This window comes from Lolium rigidum, chromosome 6 (genome assembly GCF_022539505.1).
Source record: "Lolium rigidum isolate FL_2022 chromosome 6, APGP_CSIRO_Lrig_0.1, whole genome shotgun sequence".
In the NCBI taxonomy this organism is placed as follows: Eukaryota; Viridiplantae; Streptophyta; class Magnoliopsida; order Poales; family Poaceae; genus Lolium; species Lolium rigidum.
This window is the reverse complement of record NC_061513.1, coordinates 85801737-85821358: the sequence shown is the minus strand read 5'-3', so window position 1 is coordinate 85821358 and position 19622 is coordinate 85801737. Positions and strand designations below refer to the sequence as shown.

The 19622-nt window shown below is 44.7% G+C and overlaps 2 protein-coding genes across 6 annotated transcripts; one reads left to right on the top strand and one right to left on the bottom strand.

The window, feature by feature from the left end:
• The first annotated feature begins 932 nt into the window (after positions 1-932).
• LOC124668521 (ubiquitin-like-specific protease 2) lies at positions 933-11950 on the top strand. Of its 5 annotated transcripts, none has more exons than XM_047205644.1 (16): positions 933-1086; positions 1481-1597; positions 1695-1749; positions 1860-1918; positions 2591-2779; positions 2853-2910; positions 3672-3780; positions 4089-4157; positions 4638-4766; positions 5693-5893; positions 5971-6029; positions 6106-6199; positions 6903-6993; positions 7308-7427; positions 9742-10092; positions 10189-11950. In XM_047205644.1, exons 2-16 carry the CDS (start codon positions 1526-1528, stop codon positions 11695-11697), a joined length of 3165 nt encoding a protein of 1054 aa, XP_047061600.1. In that variant the 5' UTR covers positions 933-1086; positions 1481-1525; the 3' UTR covers positions 11698-11950. The 5 variants fall into 5 exon arrangements, with proteins under 5 accessions (XP_047061600.1, XP_047061603.1, XP_047061601.1 ...); XM_047205647.1 differs by having other exon boundaries at positions 1692-1749; positions 9742-10071; positions 10234-11950; XM_047205645.1 differs by having other exon boundaries at positions 1692-1749; positions 9742-10071.
• A 760-nt stretch (positions 11951-12710) lies between these two features.
• Positions 12711-14702, bottom strand: LOC124668520 (heat shock 70 kDa protein BIP5-like). The gene has a single exon (XM_047205642.1). It carries the CDS (start codon positions 14700-14702, stop codon positions 12711-12713), a length of 1992 nt encoding a protein of 663 aa, XP_047061598.1.
• Between the last annotated feature and the right edge of the window lie 4920 nt (positions 14703-19622).

The following is a 19622-nucleotide window of genomic DNA, read 5'->3' as shown; positions in this document are numbered from 1 at the left end:
CTCCTGCCTAAAATAGGTTGTATAGTTTTCTTTGTCAAAGTCAAAGTTTGACCTATTATCAATATATATAATGTTAAACTAATATTACTCCCTTAGTATTTTTTTTCCGAGAATTACTCCCTCCGTCTCAGGAAGGTTGTCTGAGATTTTTCAAAAATTAGATTTATCTATTTTAAATCGGAGAAACTTGTATTTTGTTATATTATTATTATTATTATTATTGTTATCTTTTTGGAAAGTTTGATTTGCATGAAAAATTTCGCAAAGTTTCACTCGCGTCCATATGTATAAAGGTGTACACTTTGACATGTATATGAGTCAATCCATGCATTTGTCTATTACGTACTTTATTAGCTTTGGGAACGAAAATGGGTCATTTTTTTGAGGAACGAAAATATGAAGGTTGTATTATTTTCTATTTTTTGTAAAGTTTGATTTGGATGAATCCATATGTATAAAGGTGGACACTTGGACATGTATATGAGTCAAGCGATGCATTTGTCTATAATATTTTCAGTCAAAACTTCTCAAATTTTAACCAACTTTATAGAAAAAAGTGTCAACATTCATAATTTCAAATTAATGTTTTTAGAACCATCATGAAATATATTTTCATATTGTGCATTTCAAATTTTGGATGTTGATATTTTTTTTATATAGTTGCTCAAATTTTTGAAAGTTTGACTTTGCCTGAAAACTATAGGTATCCTAGTTGGGAAGAGGGAGTATTAGCTTTGGAAAATAACCTGAGATTCCAAACAGAGTCCTGGCGTCTATAAGAGTCAAACTATGCAGTATGAATTTTTTTGAAAACCAAAATCATCGATCGAATTCGTTGCCCGCCCGCCCCGCCCGCCGGGCATACGAAACGAAAATGGGTCGTCTTTTTTTCGAGGAACGAAAATGGGGAGTTGACGTGTCCAAACCTTTTCCTCCGCCTCTCTCTTCGAAAATGGCAAGTGGTGCATTCTTACTCGGGATCCTCTCTTCCTTCTGAGTGCTGGAAGGGGAAACAAGGGCAGGCCTCACTGGACTCGCTGCCGCCCGCCCGGCCGTCCGGCCGGGATTTCGCCGCCTCTCGCCAAGGTAAATGCCTCCGCCCTAACCCTAACTTCTCGCAACTTCCGGTAGTCGCCCCGAGGCACCGTGGGTTTCAGGGGTTTCCGCGCGCGGGCAGCGCTGGGTGGTCGGTTAGGGTGCCTTCGTGCCGATCGATCGATCGCACCGGAGCCGGCCGCGGCGAGGGTTTCTGGCTGCTGGCAGTTTCGGTGCGGTGGGATGGGGATGGATTTTGTGATGTGAAGCTGATTTATTTCGTTCTATACTTCGGGGATGGAATCGGAGCCATCAAGAACCTAAAAATTGCCGCTTTTGCCCGCCACCTCGGGCATTTCTCCTCGGATCTTGCTGCAATTAGTTGCGCGAGAACTGCATTTGACAGTGTTGCCCTTTGATTGGGGGAATTTTGATGCTTTTGTAGCATAGAAGCGGTGCCCTAGTTCGAGACATTTGGGGGAAAACGAGGATGATGGCAGGAATTCATCACATGGAGCAACTTGGGTTTGGCGATACACATCACTTTGGGCTCCAGCCACTGGTATGCATGTTACCCATGCTCTTATGCTTATGCAATTGATTGATTACTGCATTTCTATTTAGTGCAATTTCGTTGATAATTGTATGGCTTCTAGCAGGCAACATGTGCCGATTCTCAGGAAGAATGCTTGTCATCTGACCCTGAAACTAATTGTACGTACCACGAACTGTGATATGCCTCGCAATATGACCAACTATTTGCAAGTAAGCTTATGTCTGTATACTTTTATGGGATCCCGGTAGTCATTCTTCTGCAATTTCAGGTGATATGGAGGAGGATTTGCAGCATATTCACAACAGTTACAATGCTTTGCAAGAAATGGTACCTGTCCTCGTGTTATATTTTAATTTCAATTTCTTGCAAGAAGATTTGTGCCTCGCCTTATTGAGATAAAAGAGTTAATCACAAAACCGAGATGACTTGACCACTGGAGCTTGAAATGATTTAAGCCTTGGAATTAATTGTTCAAAGCAAGCTTGGCACAACTGCATTGGTAGAAGCACATAAGTTTTGATTGTGAGTCTAGACACCTTGATTGCCATAGCAGTAGAACACATATACAGTTCTTGGCCTACGGACATCACTAAGTATAGTGTTGTCGCCTAGTATGTTCTTCCTGCAGAACACACGTAGCTGTTAAACTCCAACAGAACTCTCTGAATTGTTGGAATGGATTCAATGATGTGTGATGCAGTCTCTTTTATGGTCAGGCGCTGAGTTATGCTGTATATGGCAATACTAGTGTGCAAATTTACTTGTGCGACATTTTGAACCTTAAAACATTGTTTTTGTCCATTTATTAGATTATGTCATATGAGTGATCCAGCCCATCATATGCTAACAGAATCTTGTTAAGCTTGCTGTGATTCAGTTTAGATGCTTTTTTGTTGTTGCTGCTGATTGATCATTATTGCCGTTATTTTCGACAGTCTATATATGTTGCTTAAAGTTTGAGAAAGTTATTATTTCTTATTGCTTATTTTGTATTTATAGGTTGACATAGGAAGGCCGGTTGTGCTAAATCCTGAGGTTCTAATGTGCGGCACAAATTTGCATGTGGAGCCTCAACTAACTTTTTCATCGGATGGGTTGAAGATTGAATATGTGGATTCAGATTCAGGTCAAGATCTATTTTGGGAAATTTCTGACATCATTTCGATCGATTCTAAATGGATCCAGATGGTAAGTAATTTTCTAATTATTAAGCCCTTCTTACTTTCTCTAAATATTAATATCGATTCACCCTTGTAATCAGGTTCAATCTGCCTTGATAACTCTCCATGTTAGATCCAGTGCAGAGACGGTAAATTCAGGTAATTGTGCAGGGCTTTGGGATGTCAGTGTGTATTTATGCTATCATATAGAGTATCTTGTCAACATATTGTATTCTAGATTGAATATACTTTCCCCTGTTTTAGGATGCCAGATGTCAGGTAGTGCTCATCTATGATGCATTTAAGGTAGGAAATAGAGCAGTGTTGGGCTTCTTCTGGTGCTCATTTGGATTTTCAGTATAGTATGCATTTTCTAAAATACTGAGCAGTATAGTCTGGATCAATATGGTTGAGTTTTGGATTCCATGTTTTCAAGTATACGGATTCCAGAAGACATGATGCAGTGCTCAATATTAATTTTGTCCTTCACACAATAATGGCTTGGCCACAAAAAAAAAATAGTTACGTGAGCACAATTGGTAAGTGTATGGATGTGAAAGGGGCGGGGTAGGCCATCCCGCGATTGCCCCCCATAGCGCAGTACCAAAAGTTTGGGCAATGCGTCTGGCTGGGCCTTCAGCAGCCAAGCATGTAATGTGCCATTAGTTTCATGGATCCCATGGTGCAGTACCAAATGTTTGCTCTTTCTACATGAGGTTTATTTTGCCTTGTGAGATTCGGTTTTAACTTGAGTTCTTGTTTTTGCTGCATGTAGGCATGTAGCTAACAGACTAACTTATTCCATCTTAATAAAAGAAGACTATGTTTCACATTTTTAAAGAATGATAATATTTGTGAGAATGAGATATTCTTTCCCATTTGCTTGTGTCAAACTAATTTTCCTGTCCCCAATTCTATAGGTCCTGTTAAAGTAGAATTTTGTCTTGCTGATCCACAATGGGAGTGGAAACAACAAAAGATTTGGCAACTTGATTCAAGATATCAGGAAGCCTGGAAGAACATTCAATCGTAAGCTTTGCACTAATATTTTACTTCATGTCTACACATTCCATAAGTATGAATTGATTTCAGCCAATCGAATTTCTGACCACAACTTACAACGATGGAAGTGATATTGGTTTCACTCCAATGCATCATTCCATTGTAGATGATAGATGGAATATTATGTTCAATTTTGAGGGGAAATTCGTATGCCATATTCCCATACGATTTATGCATCCTAATGTGAAATTTTCTCTTAGTTATAAGTGCAATCTTCAGATATTTTGTTATCACTTCTGTAACAATGGCCTAATGTTACTCCATGTATCTAACAGAGATGATTTTGCATCACAAAATTGGAGCACTGAGCCCAGTTTATGTTTCCCTAAGCAATATTTTTGTGGGTGAGTATGTTACACTTGCGTAATTTATTCTCAGTGTGGCCCCTATTTTTTTTGCCACTTTATGAACAGTGTTCTATCTAAAATCATTGACGCCACATTCAGCTTGTGTGGTCGTATGAACAATGTTTTTCCTGTGAATAATTACCCGCATAATGTTGTCTGTTCTACTGGTTCCAACTGCATAATGTTGTCTGTTCTGCTGGTTCCAACTGCATAATGTTGTCTATTCTACTGGTTCCAACTTCTGACATATGTTTTTCCTTATATTGTTGAAATTAATCTGAGGTTCTACTTCATGTTAAACATGTGTATCTGTATTTTCTGCCGGTGCCACTATTGAACCCGAAGCATATATGTACTCAGAGTCTTCAAATTGTATGTTCTGTATGTTTGCACCCGAAGCATACAGTTAACTTGGTATGTTTGCACTGTTTATGCTTCAAATCGTTCAGTTATTCTTATACGTTTTCATTGTTTCAGCATTGGTGACTTTGAAGAATTTACCTATCCTAAAGGAGACCGTGAGGCTGTTTCCATCAGCAGCAGAGATGTTGAGCTGCTTCTTCCTGAAATATTCGTCAATGATACAATAATTGACTTCTATATCAAGTAGGTTGAATCTTTTTCGTGCCAGCCTGCATAACCACCCATTGTCCTGTATTATTAGTTCTTACATGATGCTTTTTGTTAAATTTCTTGTTCTGTACAGCTGCTATTGTAAGGTTCTAGATCTGACTACCTGGCTTCGCTAAATAAATATGTTGCTGGATAATTTCAAAGCATTGAACTGCTTTTCTACTGCTTGGTGTTTTGCATTAGGTGCATTTGTGGTGTCCAGCTATTTTAACATCTAGCGTGTTTAAAGCTGGTTTATTTGCTTGATGTACAGTATATACTTCACGGAAGCGTTGGCTTATCCAGACTTTGATAACAAGATTTTTGCCTTTAATTTTTTCTTTGCCTAAAGCAAGGAAAATCCCCTGCTTATATGGGTGGGAGCAGTAGCACCCACAGTAATCGCCAAAAAAAAGTAGCACCCACAGTACAATCCCAAAATACACTAGAAGATTCTATAAAATTAAATACTTATATCTAATACATGATAGTATTTTGATAGGAAACAATGAAGTAGGAAAATGGAAGTTGTCAAAAAAGTGGGAAAATGATAACCGGCCAAGTTAAACTAACATTTCTGAATTACGTGATTTCTACAGTAACCATATTGATCTGTTTATGTTTGTATGCCATGCCCGTTCAGTATTTTACGCCCTGTCAATGGAATAATGTTCTCACTGTCACATATCCTTTTCGTGTCAAGGTAAAGTGAGGAGATATCACAGTTCGTTGGTTCTGGAGGAAACATGAGTTAATTATTGATTTAGGAAGCAAGACAGATAGTTTGTGTCTCTTATTAAGTAGATCTATTTGAATCATCTCTACAGCACCATCCTTTATAACTTGCCTGCTAACTTTACATTTTTTTTCATACCCTACTTATTTTAAATCACAATTAATATTTTTTTTCTCATCTCCAGACACTTGAGCACAAGAATTGAACCCACTGAAAGGAGTAGGTACCACTTCTTTAATAGCTTCTTTTTTCGCAAGCTGGCAGATCTTGACAAAGATCAAGAGAAAGCTCCAAAAGGTAGAGAAGCATTTTTATGTGTCCGTAAGTGGACCCGCAAAATAGACATATTTGCTAAAGACTTTCTGTTTATTCCAGTGAACTTCAGGTAAGAAATTTGTGCCAATGGAAACTTATGTTGATAAAATGTTAATCTTTGTGCACTGATAATCATGATTTGCACAGCTTGCATTGGAGCTTACTTGTTATTTGTTATCCTGGAGAAGTGGACACATTTAATAAAGGTATGTACATCCTCTGAAGTTTGGCACTTTGACATTTTGTAGAGTAGTGTTTTACTTTACTTTTGTTTTGCTGCAGATGGCGATGCAAGGGTTGCTGGTAAACTTCCATGTATAATGCATATGAATTCTATAAAGGGAACTCATAGTGGACTAAAGGACATTATTCAAAGGTAAATTTAATTTCTGGGAGAGTGGTATGTATTGCCACTTTTGTTCAAAAAAGTTACCGTTTTAGAATTATAGAATAAGTGGTGTTAAACTTTCAAATACTTTACTGCCAATTTGTCAGATCAGAACGGTTAGATTTGTTTAAAGCACTTCCGTAAAATTATAGTATAGTTACCATGTTGTACTAGAAGAAAGTAATGTTCAACAGTTCAAAGCAGTTGTTTGGAGACCATATAAGGACGTCTAAAACATCTATTTTGGAACATGGGTAGCATGGCAACTGAAAATGACCAATCTCCTTTACATCTTTGATCTTTAAGCTATATGGCCTTTCAAATACTTTACTGCCGATTTGTCAGATCAGAACGGTTAGATTTATTTAAAGCACTTCTGTAAAAGTATAGTATAGTTACTATGTTATAGAAGAAAGCAATGCTCAACAGTTCAAAGCAGTTGTTTGGAGACCATATAAGGACATCTAAAACATCTATTTTGAACATGAGTAGCATAGCAACTGAAAATGATCAATCTCCTTTACATCTTTGATCTTTCAGCTATATGGCCTTGTAACTCGCCTTCCATAATAGCATATCCATTCTTAATAATATGTCATCTATCTTTTGCTTTTTATTATTCTGTTTGTCTTATCAGTTCAAAGTTACGCTTCATGATCAATATCTGGCGTGCTTGACTCTTTTTGAGCAGTTATTTATGGGAAGAATGGAAGGAAAGGCATCCGGAATCAGCGTCAGATAGTTCAGACAAGTTCTTGAACCTGAGATTTCTCTCCCTCGAGGTTTGCTTATAAACATTAACTTTCAGTATCGGTCCCATTTGCCTCAGTATAATTAAAGTTCTTTTAATGGTTGGTGTGTATTTATTTGTCCTATTTGATTACTTTTTCTTACTGTGTGTTGGTTGGTTAGATTTGGGTCTGCTCTCATCTTGATTTGAGTTGTAGCATGTGGCATAAAACGTTGTATTTGAGAAATTATGGCAACCTGCCAGACAAGCTCTTCAGCATAATTAATAACCAACACGTAACTTCTTGATTGCTTCTTTCGTGTAATATTTGGATTGTGATTGACTTGTTCTCAATTTGTGATCCAGCTCCCCCAGCAAGACAATTTATTTGATTGTGGCTTGTTCTTACTCCATTATGTGGAACGTTTCCTCACCGATGCTCCCAGTTTCTTCAACCCAATGAAGATTGATGTATTTTCAAGCTTTGTGAGTTCTGAGATCTATTTCATTTTCTTATTTCTCAATGACTATATGTCGTTCTTTTGCCATTTTGTTGTAGTAAGAAGTTATTTGGTGTGGGACCAAATACATTGTTATGTGATGTTGCCAAATTTTGTATTATTCGTTGCAATGCACACACTTAAGAGTACAGTGTTATGGTGCTGCTAGGGTTTGGGAGGGAGAGAGAGGGCTGCGAGGGCGCGAGAAGGCCGGCCGGGGGCCTTTTGCCCACGGCCAGGCAAGAGGGAAGGGATTTCCTTCTTAATTCTTGCTTGATTAGATTGATACGTCTCCTCTCCTTATGTAGAGAGGTTTACTTGACCCCTAAGCAAACGGCCCTTATCTCTAATTAACCCTAAGACTAACGGGCTATACCGCCAGCCCAAGCCCATTACGTACTCTAGCACTACACCCCACCTGGACATGCAGCTCGTCCTCGAGCTGCAACCTAAACAAACCATGACTCGACGCAACACAAACCTAACACCTAAAAACGAGCCTTTTACATCTCGGCTTCTTTTATTACTCTCAACCTGAAATGGACTGGGATGCTTTATTGTTGACCCCTGAACATAAAGTGGACACCACCCGCCCATCGGACGTGCACCTGTACAGCCACCTGGATCCCATGGAAACCAGTGGGACAAAAGGAGCCCGCGCGGCGGCCGGCGGCGGAATGCAGTGGTGCTACATGGTGCGCTCCTGTCGGTGACACCATGCCTTCTCCCCGCCGGATGACTATCAATGGCGCAGACTTTGAGGTTGCTGCCCGTGGGAAAAACAACATGTCCGCCGCCCGTGGGGGAAACCACACGCCCAAGATCCCCGACGCAGCGGACGAGATCGAGGTCCGTTGCGCAACGAAGCGCAACTTGGAGGAGCTGCAGCTGCAGATCACGCATCTCGCGCACACGCCGACGCACTAGGAGGCCGCGCGCTGCAGCCTGCAGCCTCACCGCCGCCGACACGTCGCGGATAGCAATCTAAGCCGGAAGTGGTGACGACGACGGAGGGAAACGGACCTGGTGGAAGGGCATCCCGGGCGGTGTCGATGTAGAGCCCGGGGCCAAGGTCGCTCCCACACCGCCGAAAGGCAGGGACTGCGTCGGTGGCGGCAGCAGCTGCTGCTGCGGTGTTGGTGGCGACGGCAGCTGCTGCTGCTGTTGCAGCTGCCCACCGAACGGCAGGGACAATGTCGGTGAGGACAGCAGCTGCAGCGGCGGCGTTGGTGGCGGCAGCAGCTGCTGCTGTTGCTGTAGCGTCTCGGTGGGGAAGAAGGCGGCCGGCTGCTGGAGAAGAGGGACCCCCGGCGCCGAGGTAGGGCCCGGCCCGGAGATGGTGGACAGCGGCAGCGGGGACTGCAGCAGCCCAACGTCGGGTGGCGGCGACGACAGCAGCAGCGTCGGCTGCAGCGGCCCAGCGATCGCAGCGGAGGCCGCCTGGTGCGTCGGCTGCCACGACAGTAGCGCCGCCGGTGGCGGCGGCCCGTGGGGACCGGCCAGGAAAAGGTGGATCTCCTGGACCGCGGTAGCAAGATCGCGGAGGGCTGCGGTGATCTCCGCCGGGGAGAGAACGGCGGGGACGTCGAAGTGCGGCGGCGGCGGGTGGGAAGAACTCGGTCGAGGGCTGGACATGATCGAACCCGGGAAAGCTGGCTCTGGGAGGGAGAGAGAGGGCTGCGAGGGCGCGAGAAGGCCGGCCGGGGGCCTTTTGCCCACGGCCAGGCAAGAGGGAAGGGATTTCCTTCTTAATTCTTGCTTGATTAGATTGATACGTCTCCTCTCCTTATATAGAGAGGTTTACTTGACCCCTAAGCAAACGACCCTTATCTCTAATTAACCCTAAGACTAACGGGCTATACCGCCAGCCCAAGCCCATTACGTACTCTAACATACAGCCTGAAGTTATCAGAGTAAAATCCGTAGGTGGGGTTTCACATTGCAACCTTATGAAATTATAGGTGGTCAAGGTCAATTTTCCTAATTAAATTGGTTTTGGGTGGATATGGTGTGAAGTGTGAATACTTTGGGTCAAAATCCTTTCATTCACACATCTTTGGTTCATTCCACCTTCTCATTCTCCCACTTGTAGGAGATATTTTGTTCAATTATTTTTATCTTCTAGTTACTTTGCCTCGGGCTACTTGAATGTCTAATTTGACCTTTTTACCGAGGGTGTTGGGTTTGAGTAGTCTTCACCTCAGCCATTTCATTCTGGGTTATGTTTATGCTACAACATTCTAGAAGTCCCTTCCGTAATAGTTTAATAAGTTATGTCCAACATTTGATGTACTTTTCAGCTTGGCGATGATTGGTTTGTACCTGCTGAAGCATCTCTGAAGCGTTCAGTGATTCGGAAGTTAATCCATGAGTTGGTGACAGAACCTTCTAAAACCTATCCAAAATTAGTTTGTGGTGATGAGAAGCATGACACAAGTCATCATAAAAGTGAAAAGGCCATGGTAGAACCTCCTAGAGAGTACCTCGCGCAGGGACACTGTGCTGCTGAACCTGATTCAGTTTGCAGAATTCTTGGAGCACATCAACAATCCAAACTAATCTGCTTTAACGATTCTGAAAAGGGGCTATCTGTTCCTGGGTGCATTTTTGAGACCGAAGGGTTTTCAGTGGTAGGTCAACAAGAGATGCAGGTATACTGCTAATTGACTAGCAGTTATGTACTTTGTTTGAACTTGTTACTTATATTATGCTGTTATTTTTTTTGTTCCTCAATTTTCTTTTGTTAGGTGTGTCCATCGGACGATGATGTTGTTGTTTGTTCACCAAGCCAGGATGCAAAGAACGACATATGTGATCTTTCTGAAGACACACGTTCTGTCATGATAGATGATATGAACAACAGCGTTGCTGAATGTTCTTCAGAAAGGAGTACTTTGGAAGCTCTGGATCCTGGTTCAGTGGAAGATGGTACCAAAGCTGAGAAGACTAGCAAAACCGCAGGTACTATCAATGACAGTGAGCAGTACGTTTCATCAGAGTCAAGAGATGGAAACAGTGGTAGTATCATGAGCAGTGGCAGTGCAGTTTCCTGTGGGTTGAAAGAGGAAAATGTTGCATGTGGCACGACAAATGGAACCAGCGAACCTCATGCAGATGGTGAAGATACTTGCCAGAAATTAGCAACAGGTGAAGTAGCTCCTTGTGAAGATGACACAACTTGCACCAATGCTGAGATTCCACATGTTAACGGCATCAGCACCTCCAGTGCGAAGGATGAAACATATTCTGAGAAGGCAACATCTAATGCTGAAAGACCTCTGCTTGGTAGCACCTTTGAAGATAAGAGTATACTAGTTTCTGATGACATGTGCTTGCTGAAAGGTGTTCAGTTTACTGACATCAAAGGTAGCACAAAGGAGGAAACTAGCACAATATCAGATAAGGTCAATGACAGCACACAGTATGCTTCATCTGAGTCCAGAAATGGAAACACCGACAATAATATTGCAGTTGAAAGTACTCAAGGAACTGATGCAGATGGCCATGCATTGGTGGCTTTTCCCTGTGAAGTTGGCACTGATGCTGAGATGCCTCCACATGTTGATGTCACCTGCAGTTCAGAGGACGAGAACAAGTCAACCTCTGATAGCGTTTGCGAGGCTAAGAATATGCAAGTCTCTGAGGATTTTCGTTCAACATCAGAAGATGATATCATAGAAGGTAGCACCAAGAAGGAAACTGACACAGCTGCGGATAAGATGAATGGAGTTGGTGGCAGTGAGAAGCATGATGTTTCGTCTGAGGCAAACAATGAAATATGTTGTGTGGGCGCTAAAAGACCGTTTCCTGATGGCAGCACCTGCAAGGCTAAGAGGATGCAAGCCTGTGAGGATTTCCGGTCAACATCAGAAGATGATATCATAGAAGGTAGCGCAAAGGAGGAAACGGATACAGCTGCGGGCAAGCTGAATGGTAGTGAGCAGGATGCCTCACATGATTCAGAAGATGGAAACACTGACTGGGCTGGCAGTGATAGTGAGCATGATGCTACGTCCAAGGCGAAAACTGAAAAATGTTGTGTGGGTGCTAAAAGATCGTTTTCTGATAGCAGCATCCACGAGGCCATGGAGATGGTGACATTTGACAAGAAGTTCTGGAAAGACTACTCCGAGCGTGCGGGTGGAAGATTTGGGCGGCGGTACAAGCGGCGCATAGTTTGGAAGCGGCGGAAGGTGATTTCCCGGACACCTCCATCGTCGCCGGAATCTGCGTCTTTGTATTGGCCATGTAGATAGGCTGCATTTGTTGACCCAAGGCCCAAAGAGTCCTTTAACCCTTAGCGATATGAAATCCTGATGTCTGGCTGCCTGACTAAATCTGGCAGTGTTTTGCGCATGCCTGAATTTAAGTAGCGGTGTAAAGTGAGGTTGGATGGGTCCCTGACTGGAGGGAGACTAGGTTGTTTCGTCTGTGTTTACTTGTTCTCTATATATGTGTCCAGTAGGTGGATGATGATTCATTTGGTTCACTAGATCCTCAAGACCTCAACTGCATGTTACATTGCATGTTTGTGTTCTGGAAGGCTCGACCATACGTTGTTTCCACAAGCTCTAACTGATGAGAATAGTGAGCGAATCATAGCATTGCTCCTTCCTTCTGAATTGGTTCCTTACAGTTAGCCACCAGGAGTGTGCAGAGTCTAAACTTGGCGAGAATAGACACATCACATCATAATGTGATCCACCTGTGTCTTGTTACTGTAAGCATGTGAAGCATGCCGATGTAGAATCTTTGAAGACCATGTCTAGCTTGAGGATCCGATGTCCACGGTCGATATTGCAGTGCAGGCAAAAAAATTACACTTATAGGTGCCCAGTTAGCTTGTTCAAACGCATTTGGCACCCTCCAGTCCTCCATCCTGATAGTGATAGACCCATTGCATAGCATTCAACATGTAGCATCTATTTTTGCATTACGTCCATCATAGTAGTAGTTGATTGTGCCGTAACTTTGGCAAATTTTACTGGAAATAATTAAGAGAAACCGGAACTTGTTCCAGTACAATTCTTATCAGAGTTCCCGTGTTCCAAAATTCGAAAATATAGTACTATCTAGCCAGACAATGTATTCCTGGAGTATTTTGAAGAAGCCAAAAAACTAAAACTAACCAATGCGTAGTTCAAGGAATCAAGCCTAATAATCTTTTATATACGAAGCTATAAGAACAAAAAACTACACGTAAGTGAAAACCATAATAGTCTTACTAAGCTATGAAAAAAAAACTACTAGTAGTACTGTAAATGAAAGCCTAAAGCTCGTCATGGTCGTCCTCGTCCTGAGGACCACCGGACTTCTCGTAGGCCGCGGCGAAGACAGGGTTGCAGACATCCTCGAGCTCCTTAAGCTTCTCCACGAAGTCTTCTTTCTCGGCGTTCAGGCTGGCGTCAAGCCAGTCGCTGGCCTCCCTCACCGCCTCCTCGACCTTCTCCTTGTCGTCGCCGTCCATCCTCCGCCCCATCTCTCCGTCGACTGTCGTCCGGACGCTGTACACGTACGCCTCCAGATTGTTCCGCGCGTCCACCTTCTCCTTCACCTTCTTGTCCTCCTCGGCGAACTCCTCCGCCTCGCGCACCATGCGGTCGATCTCTTCCTGGGTGATGCGGCGGTCGGCGGCGCTGACGATCTCGATCTTCTCCGACTTGCCGGTTCCCTTGTCCGCCGCCCGCACGTGGAGGATGCCGTTGACGTCCACCTCAAAGGTCACCTCGATCTGCGCCGTGCCCCTCGGCGCCGGTGCGATCCCGGTGAGGTCGAACTTGCCGAGCAGCCTGTTGTCCTTCGTCATGCTCCGTTCGCCCTCGAACACCATGATCGTGACCGTGGTCTGCCTGTCCTCGTAGGTGGTGAACATCTTGGTCCTCTTCGTTGGCACCGGCGTGTTCCGGGGCACCACACTCGCCAGCACGCCGCCGACGGTCTCGATGCCGAGCGTCAGCGGTGTTACGTCGAGCACCACCATGCCGGCGTTGTCGCCGGCCACAATGCTCGCCTGCACGGCGGCGCCGTAGGCCACGGCCTCGTCGGGGTTGACACCCCGGTTGGGCTCCTTGCCGCTGAAGTAGTCTTTGAGGAGCTGCTGGATCTTGGGGATCCTGGTGCTGCCGCCGACGAGCACGACCTCGTCGACGTCGCCCTTGGAGAGTCCGGCGTCCGCCATGGCCTTCTTGACGGGTGCCATGGTCTTGCGGAAGAGGTCGGCGTTGAGCTCCTCGAACCTGGCCCTGGTGAGCGACTCCGAAAGGTCGACGCCGTCCGCCAGCGACTCGATCTCGACGCGAACCTGGTGCTGGTTGCTGAGCGCCCGCTTGGCGCGCTCGCACTCGCGGCGGAGCTTGCCGAGCGCGCGCGCGTCGCCGGAGACGTCGACGCCGTGCTTCCGCTTGACGAGCCGGATGAAGTGGTCCATGACGCGCTGGTCAAAGTCCTCGCCGCCAAGGTGGGTGTCGCCGTTGGTGGCGAGGACCTCGAAGACGCCGCCGTCGAGCGCGAGTATGCTGACGTCGAAGGTGCCGCCGCCGAGGTCGAACACGAGGACGTTCTTCTCCTTCTTCTCGTCCACCTTGTCGAGGCCGTAGGCGAGGGCGGCAGCGGTGGGCTCGTTGATGAGGCGGACGACATTGAGCCCCGCGATGGCGCCGGCGTCCTTGGTGGCCTGGCGCTGCGCGTCGTTGAAGTAGGCCGGGATGGTGATCACGGCGTCCCGCACCTTCTCGCCGAGGTAGGCCTCGGCCGTCTCCTTCATGCGCGTGAGCACCATGGCACTGACCTCCTCCGGGCTCAGCACCCTCACGTCGCCGTCCTTGACCTCCACCTCCGCGTGCGGCTTCCCGTTCTTCTCCACCACCTTGTACGGCAGCAGCTTCATGTCCCGCTGCACCTCCGCGTCGGTGAACTGCCTGCCGATGAGGCGCTTGGCGTCGTAGACGGTGCGGAGCGGGTTGGCGGCGGCCTGGTTCTTGGCGGCCTCGCCGATGAGCCGCTCGCCGGTGTCGGTGAAGGCCACCCAGGACGGCGTGATCCGGTTCCCTTGGTCGTTGGCGATGATCTCCACCCGCCCGTTCCGGTACACGCCCACGCACGAGTAGGTCGTGCCCAGGTCGATGCCGATGATCGGCCCTCCGGAGCCCTTCGTCGTCGTCGAGGCGCCCGCCGCAGCAGCAGCAAAGGGAGCCGTTGCCACCATGACGAGCAGTTCGGCGAGGAACAGCCCGAGCAACAAGGTCGCCCTCGCCCGAGCCATGGCGCCGGCGATCGGTTTCCTCTTCATCGATCTCTTCTCAAAGCTAGCTAGCTCGTGTGGTTTATTGGTACATAGCAGGACGAGGAGGCACCACTATTTATGGCGGGAGGAGATACCGACAGCGATCGCATCACGTGGACGAATCGGAGGTGGTCTCCGACGCCGTCTGTGCCTAGAGGCGTGGCGACACACGGGCGGGGCGATCTAGGCCGTGGGATTGGACGATCGGGCGGCTGTGAGGGTTTGTGACGTGTTGGCGTGAACCAGGCTTCCGGCTGTGCGACGTACTGACGTGCGGCTATTTTCTGGTTTCTTCAAAGTACATTGTTGGCTTTGGCAAGATAGTATATTCTGGAATTCTGGAACACAGGAAAAATCTGATACGTAGTTACGTACTCCCTCTGGAATATAAGTCACGGTAGGAATAAAACCCGAACTCTGAGGCCTGAACCCGAACTACCTGGACCTAAACGTGAATAACTAGAGGGGTGTGCCTACGTCTCAGTTGACTGATCGAGCATTTTTAAGTCTCAGTTAATTAGAAAAGTGCAACTACAGTTTAAAAAAAGTGCAACTCGGTTCAGTTGCACATTTCTGTCAGAAAAGTGCAATTGCACTTTTTTAAGAGAAAAGTGCTACTCAAGGCACATTTTTGTAAGTGACTTAGACTTAAGAAAATCTCAGTTGACTGAAACATAGCAAAACCGTAACTAGAAACCCAAAAAATCAGGCGTTAAATAGCGCGAATCCTATACACCGACCAGGTCGGTGCTTACCAAACACCGCACACCCTGGTCCGGTATAGGGCCCGGCCCATTTCGTTTTTTCATTTTATTTTCGTTTTCTGTTTATTCGTTTTCTTTCTTTTTTCTTTCTTTTTATGTTTTCTTTTTTTTCTGTTTTTGTTTTTGTTTTTCCCTTTCTTTTTTAAATATCGAAAAAATTAATTTTTTTTAAAAATATTCAAATTTATAGTTTGTTCAAATTCGAAAAATGTTCAAATGTAAAATTTGTTTAAATTTGAAAAATGTTCAAATTTGAAAATTGTTCAAATTAAAAAAATGTTTAAATTTTAATGTTGTTTAAACTTAAAATTTGTTCAGATTTGAAAATTGTTCAAACTTAAAATTGTTCGAATTTAAAATTTGTTCAAATTTGAAAATTGTTCAAATTTAAAAAAAAACGAAAAACTTAATAAAATTATCAAATCAGAAATGCTCGATGTTAAAATTTAAAAGTTCATATTTTGATAAATTTCAATTTTTAAAAAGATTCAAATTATAAAAAATTAATAGAAAGAAAAGAAACGAAAAAAAAAGAAGTTTACCTGATGCTGTTGGGCCGGGCTCAGCAAGCCACGTCGGACCAGCGGAACGAAAAACTGCCGGTCATGATCGTGGGCCGGGCCCAACAACAGCTGGGGGTGTGCGGCTCCTCGCTCCCCACCGACCAGGTCGGTGTAAAGCAACCCCCGTTAAATAGGGTGGCAAACCTAGAAATCTGAATTAAATTTGGGGAAAATCGGTGTAGGTTTCAAAGACCCAAACAACCCATTTAACCCGAACCTGGGCCAAATCTCCGACGTGCCAGCCCACTAGGTAGCAGCCCACTCACGCTTGAGCCTACTCCCCGGTCAACCACTCCCTCATGTCCGGCAAATCCTATTTGACGCCTTTAGCTCGGTAAGCGTGCCAACGCTAACAGAGGGTGTGGGATGGGCCTCGGCCTGTTAGGGAGATGATGCTCATCGGAGAAGAAGTTGAACTCGCCGGAGACACGGAGGACGCGGTTGGCCGCGGTGTCCCTGGCGGAGGAAAGGTCGGGATCTCACCGGAGACGGGGACGACGCGGCTGGCCACGGCATCGCCGACGGAGGTGTGGCCAAGAACTTAGGGTAGGGAGTGCGGGATCTTGGGGTTCCGGGGGTGCGGGAGATCATCAGCGATGGACTAAGGGTTCTAGTGGTGTGGGGGCTTCACCGGAGTTGGGGAGGTGGGTGGGTTTAGAAGGAGGTCCGAGGAGGCGACCGACCGGTGGTGGGTGGTGTATGGAGGAGGGCGGTGCGGCAAGGCACGCGCTAGCAAGCGGTCTGGCCGGCGTTGGAGGCGGGGGTCGAGGAGATAAGTGGAGAAGGAAGCTTGCGGGAGGAAGATGATGACCTAGGGTGAGGAAGAAGAAGCTTCATACGTCCCGGTCCACCTTGCTAACCACGCGGGCATCGATGGCATCTCAGACGCTAAGAGCGTCATATAGGGGCACCCATCAAGCCCCGACCTAACTAACAGTAACTCCCGCAGAGGTGCAGACCCGCACGACCCCTTCGCCTTCACTGCATCGCCGTCGCCTTCTAGTGTCGCCGCCGCTGCACTGCCCTGAGCCACCGCCGCTGTGCCGTTGTCGCATTCTAGCACCATCGTTGCTTTCTGCCCTTCTCCTCACATCCCATCGCCTTCTCTCGTAGATCGGTAGATCCACGACAAATCTCTTTTCTGGCGACGAAAATATCTGCTTAGCTTCAAGCCTTCAACCTCGACGGGATCTGAGGGATTCGGGATGGCTCTGTCCCTTTCAGCTCTTTCGGGGAATTCGGGAAAAACCTGAAACCCGAACCCGATTTCCCAGGTACTCGATCTATCGGATCTCTCTCTTTCGGGGTGATTTTTGGGTGGCAATATTCAAAGCCCGAATTCCAGAATACCCGAGAAACCCGACCCCAAAATTTGGGTGACCCGAACGCCCACCAAGAAATATAAGTCCCGTTTCTCATAACTTGAATTTTACCGCAATACTCCCTCTCCACAAGTAAGTTGTAACATCCCAGTTCTTGAGGCTACAAAAGAGAGAAAACTAAGGTGCATTCATGCATAGAAAATCTAGGAAATTTTCGTTGTTTTAAATAATATTTGTCACAATGATTGAAGTTTCACTTAAGTTGATGGAATTGGAAGTAGATCATCAAGTTGAGCGCTATAGACTTCCATGTGACCTTTGTTAAAATTATATTTTGGGTAGAGGTAATTTGATATATGGTTTAAATCAAATGAAGCTAGAACTATTACAAAAACACACTATGTAAGGATCAAATACGCAATGTTCTAAGGGGTCATAATATGGTATTTCTTGCAACAACATATGGCAAAATGTTCAACTACAAATCAAATAAGGAGAAAGTTGGGTAAACCAATCTTGACCTATCTCTTCTATGTCTATAATAATTGTTCTTACCATGATCCTCATGGTATCTCTTCAAGTCAATTCTTAAACTTATGAAAAGGAAACCAATACAACTCTTTTCATCTCATATTGATCTATTATATTCATCTCTATCCAAATCTACCTTCACCAAACCTCAAATAAAGGAGAGAACTATGCATCTGTTCAAATAATCACACATCACCATCAATGTAGTGAACCCTAGGTTATAATTCAAGTAATTGCTAAGTGAGAGAGGCTATTGATACTAACCTTAGTCGTGTGTATCAAGAGAGGACAAGAGAAGTTCTATGCTCTATTTGTTTGAGCAAACACTTGATCTTGGAGGCGAGAACCATATTTCCCTAGTGATATCTTAGGAAGCCAACCCATGATCATCACAAAGTGGGTATTGATCATAAAACCCTAAGAACTAGGAATGAGTGTGATAAGAGAGGAGAATAATAAAGAGAGGTTAGTGAGAAATAAATTGATCATGTTTAATGCACAATTATGCTTTGAGAGATATAGATGAATAAGCTCATTAGGAAAACATAGTTTGATAAGTAGATTCGTCCATCACAAGAAATAGTAAGGATGCTACTAGTAAGCAACCCTAGCCCATTTTCAACATCTTTAGTAAATAAGAAAGTGCATTACACCAAAATTTTGAAGCAACTATCATCTTGTTGTGAGGAAGAGAAAACCCTAGTCTATCCTCAACATCTCTAGTAAATCTCATATTCTTTAATACTTGGAAACTATAGACTATATCTCCATTTCACTTATGCTTCAATTACTTCAGAAAGCTCTAGTAATAAATCCTATATCTCAAATCCAAGAACGGTGTTCACACCCATATTTATGAAGGACAACTCAAGATGTGAAACCTATAATTAACACACCATCATGTTATATTCCCAAATATCCATGTTGAGCAAATGCATTCCTCATGATAAGCATATGATCTATCCTAAGAATTTCAAGTCAAGTTTTAAGGAAGGAATATTAATCACTTTGGAATAGCCCTAGTATTAATTTCTAAGTCATTAGAACTAATTAGGCATATATAATAATGCCCATGAGATCATTTTTTCAATAAGAAACCAAGTGATAAGCTCTACCTTATAAACTATTTTATTGCAAGGTAATTGGCACTTGAACTATTGAGATCATTTTCTCAACTACACTAAGAAGTAATCTGAATTATGTAGAAACTAAAGAGTCTTGTAAACTGAATTGAGGAAGCAAACAATTGATTGCTTCACTTGAGCGATATGCTATAGAAACCCATGCGGAAGCTTCTACCATAAAACTAAAATTTGCATAGTAATTTACACCGAAGATCCTTCTTATGAACCGAAATTAATTTTATACTTTCTGGCATGGTAACAAGGACACATAAAACACACGATTAAGTGGAAAATCAACGAAACCAAACCCAACTCATTTACATTCATATTTTGTAAGACGTGATTGGGCAACAAACTAGGCACCGCTTGACATAGGCATCCCAAATGGGCCTGCCGAAGATAGTACCCGGGGTTTACTGAAGGCCCACTACCCGAAGAATAAGAAGATTCGGGAGCCCAAGATATATCAAGGAAAGTCAAGAGTTGTAATAGGAAGTGTTATTTGTAATCTGGCGGGATGAGTTAGGAACCGTTCCGGACTATGTAACTTGTATAGCACGAATCCCTCGGCTCCACCTCCTATATAAAGGGGGAG